This window comes from Acanthaster planci, linkage group LG05, assembly GCF_054643075.1.
Source record: "Acanthaster planci isolate LZ-2023a linkage group LG05, COTS_SCS, whole genome shotgun sequence".
NCBI lineage: Eukaryota > Metazoa > Echinodermata > Asteroidea > Valvatida > Acanthasteridae > Acanthaster > Acanthaster planci.
In genome coordinates this window covers 12,704,221-12,716,960 of record NC_141781.1, presented here as the reverse complement: position 1 = coordinate 12,716,960, position 12,740 = coordinate 12,704,221, and the positions used below count along the sequence as shown (strand labels likewise).

Below are 12,740 nucleotides of genomic sequence, written 5' to 3'. Positions count from 1 at the left end.
CATGGACAAAGTGTAAACATTTGTTTGACCACTCATCGCTCTTTGAAGAACATGCGATTTGAAAAAGCAGAGAAATTGACAATTGCATGAGACACCTTATTCTGTAAACAAGAAAAACGCCTATAAACTTGTATCGGTTGGCAGGAACTCTGGATGATCTTGTGAAATTAGTATTTCCCAGAGAAATGTCGAGAGGACCTCCATGGGGGCATAAATAGCATTAAGGCATTTTTGCCCAAAAATAGCAAGATGTCTCTATTTCTCAATGGATAGTCAAGTCAGAAGTAGAACCCTACCGAATTCTGAACTCCTGAAGAAATCTTCAGTTCATACTGTACAGCGTCGCATAGGCCTATAGGGCCTATACCTTCCAGTGCTTCAGTGGTGACCAGTTTTTGAACTTTTCCAAATCATTGTTCAAATTTTACTTCTGAAAGCCATTGTCAGACTAAAATTTACACTTGTATTTAGCAAAGCCCATGAAAGGGAAAGAATGGTCACCATGCTTTAAATAGGCCATAAATTTTCACAAAATGAAAAAAAAATCTCCCCTGAAAAACCGCACGGAATTTGACATTGAACAGTTACACACAATGGTTGGTATGGCATAACTCAATGTCAAGAATTTCCCAGCAGGTTTAGCCCAAGGTTGTTGATTTTTGTTCGTCGTAGGATGTTCAAAACCACGAATCCTCAACACCCATCAAATAGTTTACAACTTCGCGGGCCAAGATCATAACAAAAGAGGAACTTAATCTTGGCACAGACATAACAGTAACAATAGATGTACGATGTAGTTTGACTGTGAAACGTTTGTATATTACATTGCCACTTGATAAGCCCGACACATCAATCATTCCAGTTTGTGTGTCCTCGCCGTTTGGTCTTGTGCAAACCTTCATCACAGGTCGTTGCGGACCGTATCGTATTTGTGTATCAAGATCAACCAAAATAAGGGTTTTAACATTGAAATTTAAAATTGATTGCATCGCAGTGTACTTTGTGAGTTACTATATTCTTGGCCCTCTGTAATCAGGACAGTTTCTGGCCGTTCCGGTTGTCTGTATAATCACTGACAGCAAAAGACTTGTCACATATTTACTCTTATATTGTCAACTTTCTGCAGATTGACGATGGTTAATCTTCGATGACTCCTTGAACACTTTTCATGGGGATATAATGATGCGTGTGCTGAGGGTTATTTGCACCTGTGCCAATGAAAAAAGATGGTGCCAGTTGTCTGGCATCACAGTACAAGGCGTGCTTTGCTTGGAGCACTGGTTGGCATATAATCAGTGAATGTTCTTCCTCGAGTGACGCCTGTTCGATTCGATACGTGCTTCTAACATATTTTAATATTCATCAGGACATTATTGAGGTTCGGATTTTCCCCCTAGTTTTCTCTCCCTCTGTGTCCTATATAGGACATGAGAGGAAACGTCTCATAGTAAGACAGAGAACACGGCGCTCAGGAACTGGAGAGGTACCCCGACAACATGAACATCCTTCCTATTCCCGTGTTCGGGAAAACAAACCCACGGCCAAACTAATGCTATCTCTTTGCCGTCTTCATTATCGTGTTAGCCCCGTTCACCTTTTCAATTTAGGTTTCATTTGAAGGTTCCGTCATTGCTGGGATTCGCAGCTGGGGAGACCCCAAGCATTTCCAGCTCCTGAGGAGAGGTTGATGGGCTCACATCTCCTACCGCAGCAAACGCACACGGCTGGGACAGCATGTCGATCAAAATACATGACTGCACGCTGCAAAAGCTTAAGTGTTTACGAACTGTGGATGGAACAAAGTCTGTTAAATTTTGTATCAGCACAGGCCTAAAGGAAAGGTGCAGCCCTAGTATACTGCGCTAAGGCAGGTGCGAACCTTTACGCGAATTTGGGACGTCACGGAAAGCATTCTTGCTGCGGATATAATAACACCTGATAGAGCTGAAACTCCAGCTGACTTTCCGACCCAAGTGGCGTCGTGACATCGAATTTGCGTTCGCTTTGGTGCAGAGCGTGACCCGGCCTTTATTATTTCTAAAAAGGGAGTAACATAAGGCGAGGATTGAGATTACAATATTTACTTGCTTCCCTTTCCCAAGGAAGCAATTTCACGACCTCAACGGCAAGGGATGTGATGCATGTGCAGGGTGGTCCGAGGAATTATGTTCCGAAACATAATTTCTGAACATCTGAGTCATATTTGACAGTGGCAATTGTTCTAAATTTTGACAGCAGATGGCATTTTTGACCTTTTTCATTTCTAGTTTAGTTTTATTCCACAAAGAAAAACATACTCGTGGTGAGGACCATGTGGTTTATGTTATAGCATTGGGTGTTATTTCCAAGAGTGATACAGAGTGTTTTCTTATCCAGTGAGTGAACCTCCTCCAGAATTTATTTACGGCGGAATGGTGAGAACTAAAGTGCTTCAGATCTCCTTCAATAACTATGACCCCCTTCGCAGTGAATTATGTCCTCAATTGCTCCGGTACTAAACGGTATGCCACACGTGAGAGAATGTCGAGGGATGGATGAACGTTTAAAGTGTACATGTAATGTACGTGTACATGTACTTGGTAAGTAGGTATGCACGACCGTGTTGAGCTGAAAGACGTCTCGATGCAAATGTCGATTGTGCACGCACTGCTCTGAGAATGTCCAGTTGAATGTTTTTCTTAAAACAAAATAATGCTATTTCAATCAAGTGTCCGAAGAGCTATTAGTACTTGTATGAAATGTGTTGGTGTTGTGGGGTGATAACGATGGTGACCCTTGAGATTAACCTTAATAAGGTGTACATAAAATCATTGGAATCGCTTCAGAGGACTGAGTACTGAGAAGGTCAATTTTGCACAACCGTATTTTTTAATGGGTTGCCAAGGAGGAACATGACTCATTAACGCTGGTGCGAATGTGCACTTTTCTGAACTGTAATTTCGGGATAGGTTAAAATGAGTAGCCTGTGAATACATGACTTACAGTAAGTAGCCTTGCCTCCTTAGGACTGTAGCCGTCGCGACATCCTTCTGGAGTAAATCAACCGCCGCATGGTATTCTTCAAATAAGTGAAGAGGGTGGAGTGCTTCATACGGAAACTATCTATTTAGTCTAGGAAACACCAGTGGGAGAAACTGGATCACAGCTGATGACAGGATTCATTCCGTGTCTTGAAGGAGACAACCGGACAACTGTCTCCCTCGCGTGTTTCAGGTGGTGAGTGGACGCAAAAGGTCGAGTTCGTGGCCTCACTTGGGAATACCTTGTAGCGCTGTTTGACAAAAACGGGATTTGGATGTTTTTAACGTGTTTACGGGTTACTGTGAAGCTTGCTCGCTCCTTTTTCTCATGACATGGAATGATTTCGAAACTTTCTGTTCATCCTCCGGGGAATCAATTAAGATTACTGAGTGAAACTGGGAATTCAATTCGTTTGCGAGGGAGTTTTATGACTTCTGGTCACAAGGACGGATCCACAACCAAATATTCGGGAGGCCATGCTTGTTTTCGAGGGGGGGGGCAAAACTTTTGAGTTTTACATGTATTCTTTGATGGCCTTTTAGCGGTCGAGGCTATTAAGGCTTTACACAAGCTTGTTGAAGGAAGGATATAAAATTATGTTTAAAAAAGTTCCTTTTGGGGGGTAGGGCTTGGATCCGTTGGTCCCCTAGATCTGCCCTTGTTTGTCAGCGAACATTTTGACACAAATGCCAAGGGGAATATTTCTAGCCTGTTTCTGGCTAACGGCCAACACTTTATGTGCAACTACTTATACAAACGTTCCTTTGCCCTTTCACCGTGAATTCCCCTGTAATCAGTTTCATTTTGTGAAACTTCTGATTTCATTCAATTTCTGGATAAATGATTTCTTTAGAAATCAACAGGTGTCTTAGATAACATTTTTTTACTTGCCAATGGCTGCTTTTTCTGCCGATAGAATCAAACTTACGGTTTATTTTTCATTATAGAGTTAAATAAATTATACGTCTTAATTGTCTTTCCCATTACTCTTTTATCTGTATCTCAGTAAAGAAAGAATTATGTTATCACTGTTGTTTACTGAAGGGGTTCAGGGATTCGCTCCTATTACTGCCTTTACACAGCACGTAAATCCCTTTCTGCAATAATGTTACTGTGAAGGAAGCACAGATGTCACGCAGCATTGTGGGTTAGCTTCTGCTTTATTTTTAATAAGTGCTCAGATATACAGGCACACCAGCCACGCGAATATAGGTATATAGAAGAGTTCAACCGCGTAATTTCACAAAATAAATATCATAAAAGGGCACGAGTAAATTGCTACAAGTGTGGTGAAAAAGTCAGGCCATCTCAGCCGATGAGAGTTTACATTAGAGGTACTGGTGGAGTAGGGTACGTTTCTCCACTCTACTCCATCATGTTTTAGTAGGCCTAATGTACAAGCCCTGATTATGTCAAATTTCGATATAACCATGTTCCTCATACCTCAGATAATGTTTCTCTCCGTTATAACAAATTTTAACGTCGTGCGCTCCATCATGTTGGTAGTTTTTCTGCTGGGAAAATGCAAAAACGGACGGACAGTCTCTAGAGCAAAAATATATCAAACGCATTAACCCGTGGTCGACCCCATCAGGCGTGCAGAAATTCAGGTTTTTACCATAACCCAGATTTTTGTGATTTTTTCCTATTGAATTACGGCATTCAGTGGCAGGCAGCCGTGTTGGTAGTGAAGCTAGTTTGCTTTTCATTTTGTTGAAAGGGGAAAATGACTGAGGGGCCCCGATCATTGAAACTTTTTTTATGTGTTTTATTCGGATTGTGTGCCAACCGGACAGCAAAGTAGTAAAAAGACCCAAGAGTAATCCAGTTTCACAGATGTTCTTGGTCCAGAAATTGACTTCCCTGGTTCTTGTGTCAGAGAGGATAATTGGCTGCACAGCGTCTGAGCCACTGCCACTGTAGCTCATTCTGTCGTACAAAGTTCATCACAGATTTACGTTAATTCGTGGAATTGACATAGAATTATACTGCACCACCATGTCATGAAACAAACATCTTATTTTTACAAGCAGGCTTTCTATTGACTCAGATAATTCTGCCAAGCATGTATCGAGTCGATTTACTTGTGTCCATCATACGCGACTAGTAAACCTTGCGGCTTGCCGAACAGAATAGGTCTGACCGACAATCAAGAAGTTGAGACTCGTGTTAAATTAATGAAGATTTGTCTAACAATCATTTATTCGATTGAAATTCAGGTCTGAATATATCAGCATCATGGTTTTCACTTGATAGTGTTTCACAACTAACTATCGAGTAACTCAGGCTATTGTTCAGTAACTGAAATTTTTCGTATAGTGATAGAGGGTCCAACAATTGCCAAAGTGACGCTGCAGACACGAACTTGAGTAGTGACGTTAGCAACGTTGGCGTCACGAGGGTGGGGGCGTTTCCCCCTTTAAAAACGAAAAATAAAAAGAAGGAAAATAAAACTGACACAAATAAATGAAAAGGGTTAAAAGTCACCAATTTGCTTGATAAAAAACCTCGTAATTGGCCCCCTTCCACTGTTACCAGTGTTAACCGATGATGAGAGTGCCGATGATGAAATCCCCTATCCTCAAAGAGTGCTTTGCCATCCCTCTGGCTGTGTCCATGATCAGGAGCAAAATATTTAGGAGGACACACAAACAATATTCCCACCAATTCAAATTTACAGTGGACTTTCTTTCTCTTCTCTTACTGCACAGAAACGGGGCCTGAGCAGACCGCCCGTTCTTTCCTACTGGGGCAACTGGGGTTCATGGTCGGCCTGCTCAAGGACGTGTGGGGGAGGGGTGGCCGCACAGAGCAGGGTCTGTTTGATGAGGAGCAGAGGCGAAGGGTAAGATGTGTTGGGGGAAAACGGGGACGGTGTACACCGCAGTAGCCGAATCGTCATGCGATACCTCACACAAATGATTATTTATTTTTATTTGCAATGGAACGTCAGACTTTTGTCAGATCTGAAAATTCACGTGAGATATCCTGTGATCATAAACACTCTTTTACGTGAATACATAGGCCCTCTATTAAAAAAAATCGAATAGAGTAATTTGAGAACAATTCTGTGAACACTTTTGAAAAGACAAGACACGAATACAGCCTTGCCGTGTTAGTTTTGTGTTGCTGATAATTTTAATGATTGTTAAAAATGACGATGTGTCATTCAATCTCAAAGGGACTGGACAACGATGAGATAAAGGGATGACAGCGTTTGACATTTGTCATGATGGTGATTATGGTGACAAAAGGCAGGTTAAGTTTTACCAAAAGGCTCAACAGCCCCCTCCCCATTGCCGCCCACAATCGCTCAACAGGTTTTATCAACAGTTTGGCTTTGCAGCTTCACACTCTCTAAAACCCCTTGGAAATTTTATTTAATCCAGGAATTGCCGATTGATTTACCTACCTCTCCTTGGCTGATATCAGACCCGGGTTTGATCAACTCTGGAGACTAGATAAGCCTCGCGGGAGACGTCGAAAATGTCAAGGAAACTAAAAGATGTGGCACCTTTAGCTGAAGACCCTATATGCATTCCTTTTTCTGTATCTGATACACCTTTCCTTCGACACCTGTCGCAACTTCCAACTGCAAAATGAAAGTAGAGGAGAAAACACCGCTAGAAAGAGGAAGATGTACGGAACGATTGTGCTTTTTCACTATTGCATTGAAACATCAACGAATGTATTTTTCATGTTGATACAGTATTTTTAGATTGTTATTGACTCTTATGAGGTCATCCGGCGAACATTCGGCTCTTTACACTGGTATTTGTATAAAGAAGAAAAAGTTCATAGTCTCCACTGCTATTGCTTTGTATGGATTTCGAGAGGGACATGATTGGAGCTGCCACGTAATTTCTTGATGTATCGTATTGTTTGAGAGGCTTCTTGCTGTGCACCCTCGCCGCCTTCTTGATTCGTTGTACCTAACAGTGGATCAAGCCTTTTGTTGCACATCCACCGTTCTAAACGGTGCTTACCTCTGTCGTTTTTGATGGAGAACCCTTTTTAAGTGCTCTCAAAGTGATTCCCCTTGCAAACGAGACTAAACTCGGCTCACTCCATTGGAAATCTGCATTAGTGGTACGATTGCGTGGGCCTGTTTAATGGACGAGCGACCTACTTCAAGTGTAATTCCACTTCACCCAGAACGGAAGAATCTGAGTGGCACCGAACATGGGTCAGAACTCTGCCGAATAACTCAAAGCATATGGCGCCTTTCGGATGTGTGCTTAATGGTACATTTAGTCGACGGAATGGCTTGGAGGAGGTAAAGCGTAGACAGCTGAAGTGATATCGATTTTCAAAGCGTTTTCAGCGTTGACGGATGATTTCCACAATGGAAACCACGGCGAGATTTAAATGACGACAGAGTGCTGCGTAGCAACCTATTGATGTTGTAACTGAATCTTTGCTCCAGAGCCGTCCTACGTGTATTTTCTTTTCTTTTTTGAGGGTATGATAACGGTTACCGTTTCTTTCTGCATACCGGGCTGTGTACCGGGCTGCGACAAGATGGTTTAAGGAACACAAGCTTATTGTGTCTTTGTCAATATTGTAGACCAGGTTGGTGTGTCCCATTCTGAACACTATTTAGACACGGTATCTGCACATTCCTTTGGACGGGGAGTATTGAAAAAAAAATTGAACAATCTTTTAGAAAGATGCTCAGTTTGCCCCTCCCTCGGAATCCAATTTCAGTGTGGATACACCACTGCCATGACACTTATAGCAAGGACATGGAGTGTTTCACTTCGCTTTGGAACTCAAGCCACGCATGTTCGATCACACTCTAGGTGATGCCTGCATTGCCATGTCGCACCTTACTTGTTGCAGCAAATATCGAGAGGGACAACTCGTCCACACACAACAACAGCATCTAAGTTCCCATCAAAAGTGCCGAACTGAAATGGACCGGCCGAACGTACGGCCTCAGGCGAAATGGGCGCGGCATGTTTACTTATCTCGCGGATAGCTCAATACTCAACCTGCTTCCTAGGCTTTGTATCTCCACCACTGTCCAGCAGTGTCATCCGTCTTCCATCGTTTGCCCTTTTAATGGCTTTACCGCGTAATCTCTCCCTTTCACCCCTCCTAGGCGAATCACGTAATACCTCTTGGCCTTTCCTAGTCACTCCCAAGCCAGACATCTCTACTCGCCCGTTCTTCCCCTTTTAGACATTCTGTCACCAACCCTACCTTCATGTCACGCCCGATCAGTGGCGTAATTTGTGGTGGAGATTGAGGGATGGTGATTTGGTGGTGGTGGGGGGGGGTGACTTGCCCCTGGCCATGGAATTCAAAAAGAACGGCGGGGAGGGGAGCACTGGCACTATAGGGGGGCGATGTTTATGATATAGATGTATATCTGTAATATGTATTACATTTATGCTGAATCTTACATTAGAATGGCATAAGGGCTGTTTTTGTTTTCTCTCTTTTTTTTTAGTGCTATTGAATACATTGCACTTGTTTGGAAGTCCGACAATTTCTCCACGATCCCATTTACGGTTTTGCTCACCACAAAAAGTGGCAAGGCGATTCAATAGCCCCCCCCGCAGAAGTGTGGGGGTATAGTTATACCCCACCCCCCAGATTTACGCCCATGCGCTCTATACTCTCAGCACAGCTCACGCAGGTCCCATGACGTCCAGGCATGGCATGTCAATTAAGTCGGAAGGGTTTAATACCCTCAACTCGACGTGTCGGTGTGTCCGATTCGGAAAGGATATTGCTTTAATTGTAATTTGCCACCCATGTGTGAACCTTAACCAAGCTCTCTCAAAGCCAACGTTAATCCACAAAATTTCCCAAGAGCAAATCGTGGCATGCACAGGACATGAGGCTTATCACTCCAGTGAGCATTCGTGCTTGGGCCCTAAGAGACCACACCATAAAATTATTTTACCACAGCCCCAAAAAGTGCATTTGGGGGCTTCAATTAGCCTTTTTTAATTTGTGTTTTGATATTTCGAGTCAGTATTTTGGAGCCTCATTGGTTTTATGCTAATGAAAATGTCCGTTTTCACAAGCAAACTGCGATTTCATCCTAGGCGCTAAATCCCAATGTTATACTGATTTGTGCCAAAAAAAGGCTGGCATATCTTTGGTAGTTAATTGTTGTGGGCAAACTTATGTCGGAAATGTTTTAAAAAGGTGAATTTGAGATTCATATTCTGATCGAAAACATGTAAACTGAATAGGGTCTTCCCTGATTACATACAGCGCCCTCTCTTGCCCGGAAAAGCTTTGCCAATTTAAAGTGTTTCAAAAGTGCTGTTTTCAATACAATCAACCCCTAAAGAATTTCAAAAAGTTTTCGTATATTGAAAAACAAAAATCAAGATGTACAAAGAGTCCTCAAAAAATTCATTGGATGAATGTTCAATGTGACGATGTCGTATCCTTATACTGGGATATGACATTGTCACATTGAGAATATTAGTACATAATCAGTATATCCCATAAGAACATCCATAAATTAGGTCCAAGGACATGTAATACATTTCAGTCACTATTTAGTGTATATATGTTATTGCTGTTCTATTCTGTTTTCAGATGACATATTAGACAGCATCCGAACTGAGATGTTTTGAAAGAGTGCGTAACTCCACAGGCCAATTATGTTTTCAAATTAATTATTATGGCAAGGTATCGAATCTTAAAATCCTGACCCTGAGGTCGGCAAGTGTGAATAATATGGTATAAATATGACAGTGTGTGGTGGGATGTGCCCTGCTGAAAGCGTGAACTCAATTGCAGGCTGGCACTTGTTTTGAAATTTCCGTCTTACATCTGCGCCGTTATTCAAGCCTTCTTCGGCCGCCGACGCTTTAGGCATCGTTCTTAGCCCCCATTGTCTTCAGACCTCTCAACCCAACAAGCTTTTATTTCAGTGTTGCTGTTTATACCGACCGAGACCCTCTCCCCAACATTAGTGCAATGATCAACGAGAGAGGGGGTCTCGACGCCTATTGGTCTTAGCTTAGCTCAGCACAGACCATTGACTCTTCTCAGAGTGGTCGGGGGCCTGAGGGCAGAAGAAGGGGATTGCCTCCATACTGTCCTGTTGGCAGCTGATGGCAGCAGCTCTGGCATGGTCAGGTTTGGCCAGTTTTTGTTACGAACTCGTCCTATCCTTTGCCATCCTCCTATTCGCCAGCCTTCGACCGCTCTTTGCAAGATGGTTTTTGACAGGCTGCCGTGCTGCGTGTGGTGTCCGAACCATGCCAGCTTGCGTCGTTGATGGTAGCGAGGTCGTTCCTGGTGGCCCAATGGGTCTTTGACAGTGTTCATTTGTTGGTTTAGGTTCGTTGTAGGAGATACCAAGCAGTCCTCCGTGACTTACTTGGACAGAAAGGTCTGAGTTCTTCTTTCTGTCTCTTTTTAGAGTGTCCATGTCTCACACCCATAGATAGAGTAGGGTAGATACTATAAAGGTATCGTACAGTTTGAATTTGACTGGGGAGCTGGTGTTGCTCCGCCATATGCTGTTGAGTCTGGTCATCGCCGTGGTAGCTGGAGTGATCCTGTGGCTGGTTTCTGCTGTGCATATGCCACCTTTCGACAGGATTTTAAAGCTCGACATCTCAAGAGGAGCTCCTTTCATGGTGATGTTGGCGTCGGTGTTTCTTGGGCTATTTACCATAGTCTTTGACTTTTCGGAGCTTATTTCAATGCAAGAAAGAGCGCTGGCTCTTGAGTCCAGTCTGTTGGTGAGGTCTTGCAGCTCATTGTTAATTCCGCCCGTTAAATCAATGTCGTCTGCGAAACATAGGTTGCAGACGGACCTGCCACCGATGGAGACAGAAGTGTGGTGATTGTCAAGGGTCTCCAATGATTTTGGGAAGAACTACCCCATCCTGCCGTTCAGAAAGACAGCACTGATTGAGTGTACATAGAGGGCCTGGATAATTTGAACGAATCCTTCATCGATGTTGAATCCACTGAGGAATTTCCAGAGGCCTCTGTGCCAATTGCAAAACTGTGTCAAAATTGGGGAACAACTCCTTCTGATAGTGTAGATCTTTTCCAATGAGGACCGTATTCCACTGTGCTCTGCCCTGCTCAAAATCCTGTTTGTTCTTCTGATACAAGTTCCTCAGCCTTGGATTTCAGTCGGTTGAGGATGACTCAGAGCATGGCTTTACTTGGGTTGCTGCAATAAACTGATGGTCCTGTAGTTTTGGCATTTCTTTAGGTTGCCCTTTTTGGTAGTGGAATCACCAACGAGTGTATTTAATCCTTTGGCCATTTCTTCTGCTCCCAGATTTCTTGACAAAGTTTTGCGAGGGCTTACAGGTATGTGGTTTTCTCCCTCTGTTTTTTGATCGATTCGTCTGGTACATTGTCCATGCCAAGTGATTTGCCTGTTTTCAAGCTTATAACTGCTGTTTCAACCTCCTCCTTTAGAATTTGTAGATTGCCTTCAATTTCTGTGGGGGCGTGGTCAGTTTCGAGGATGGCAGTATCTAGGTGGAGGTCGTTTTACAGGCTGTTGCAATATTCTGTCCATCTCTTCATCACCTCTTCGTTGTCTGTTAATAGGTAACTATGTTGCCCTCTATGACGGTTGATCTTGGCTGACAGGATCTGTGAGGGCCTTGACAGTGTTATAAGATTCCAGCCATTAGTCGTAGTCACCAACAAATAATTTCACCTTGTCCACTGTACATAAAAAGGAGCTTTCCCCTTGGCAAAAGAGTGTGCTTCACGCAATTCCCTCTCTTTGACTCTGTCACTGGTCAAAGCTTTCTGAAATTGCCCTGTCTCGAAGTTGAAATTCAAGAATTCACCGATTTCTCTGATAACGGGGAATTCAAACAAGTTGAGTTTATTGGAGGTTCATTAAGCAACTGCTGATAACCTGGAGCTTGCCGGCACACTGTGTATTCAATAACGACTTTAGGACGGGATCAATTATATGCTATCATGCCGAAATCTAAAACTTCGCCACTTCTCACTTCACTCTTTGTCGTCACTTTGCCAAGAAATTCGGTGCGTCAGTGGGGGCGTCCTTCACTATTCACATAATTCACCCACAGAAATCATAAGTCGAATTACTGACGGACCATTAAATGGTCCGTGAATTACTAGAGGTGAAATTGCTGCATTATGCACGAACAACTTGGAACCTCGCGGACGCCAACGAGTACGTATGAAACATTGATCTCTATTTGTCTTTCTAATGGAGATCAATTGTATGAAACGCACACAAGCGCATGAGACGTGATGAGACGAGTGGAAGACATCATAATGAGTGCTCACATGTGTCCATGGTTTCCGTTCGAGCAGAGGCACCCCCTCATCGGTTAAAAAGAGCCGCGTTGGTCGCGAGTGGTCATTTTGTTGGTAGCGATGAGACCGTGACGAGTGCATTTCCAAGTCGTTCGTGAACCAGCGAAGTTCAGTTCTGACCAAAGGAGCCTCCGTTGCTAAGAAACTAGCACCCTCTCTTGGTCCAGCTCGAGGCCCATTCGACAACCAGAGTTAGAAGCCTTACTGCGGTGGTGCAACGCTCATGGACGGGGCGCACGCGTACGCGTTACATTCTTCTTCAACGTATAGGGTAATGTGATGTGCCAAATGCACGCGCGTTTCAAGCCGAGGAATGTGCATGTGAGTGCGGTGCTGCCACAATTCGTCACCAACACCACGAATTGACACACATCTTCACTTTTGTGCCAGTTCGTGAAACCAGCAGTTTTGGTTTC

At 43.4% G+C, this 12,740-nt stretch overlaps 1 protein-coding gene across 1 annotated transcript in view; it reads left to right on the top strand.

The window, feature by feature from the left end:
- Nucleotides 1-12,740, top strand: part of LOC110982023 (thrombospondin type-1 domain-containing protein 4-like) — a 118,915-nt gene that overhangs the window by 21,703 nt on the left and 84,472 nt on the right. The window contains exon 3 of the mRNA XM_022240161.2: nucleotides 5,733-5,866. Coding sequence (XP_022095853.2) covers nucleotides 5,733-5,866 — 134 coding nt within the window. The remainder of the gene's footprint in view (nucleotides 1-5,732; nucleotides 5,867-12,740) is intronic.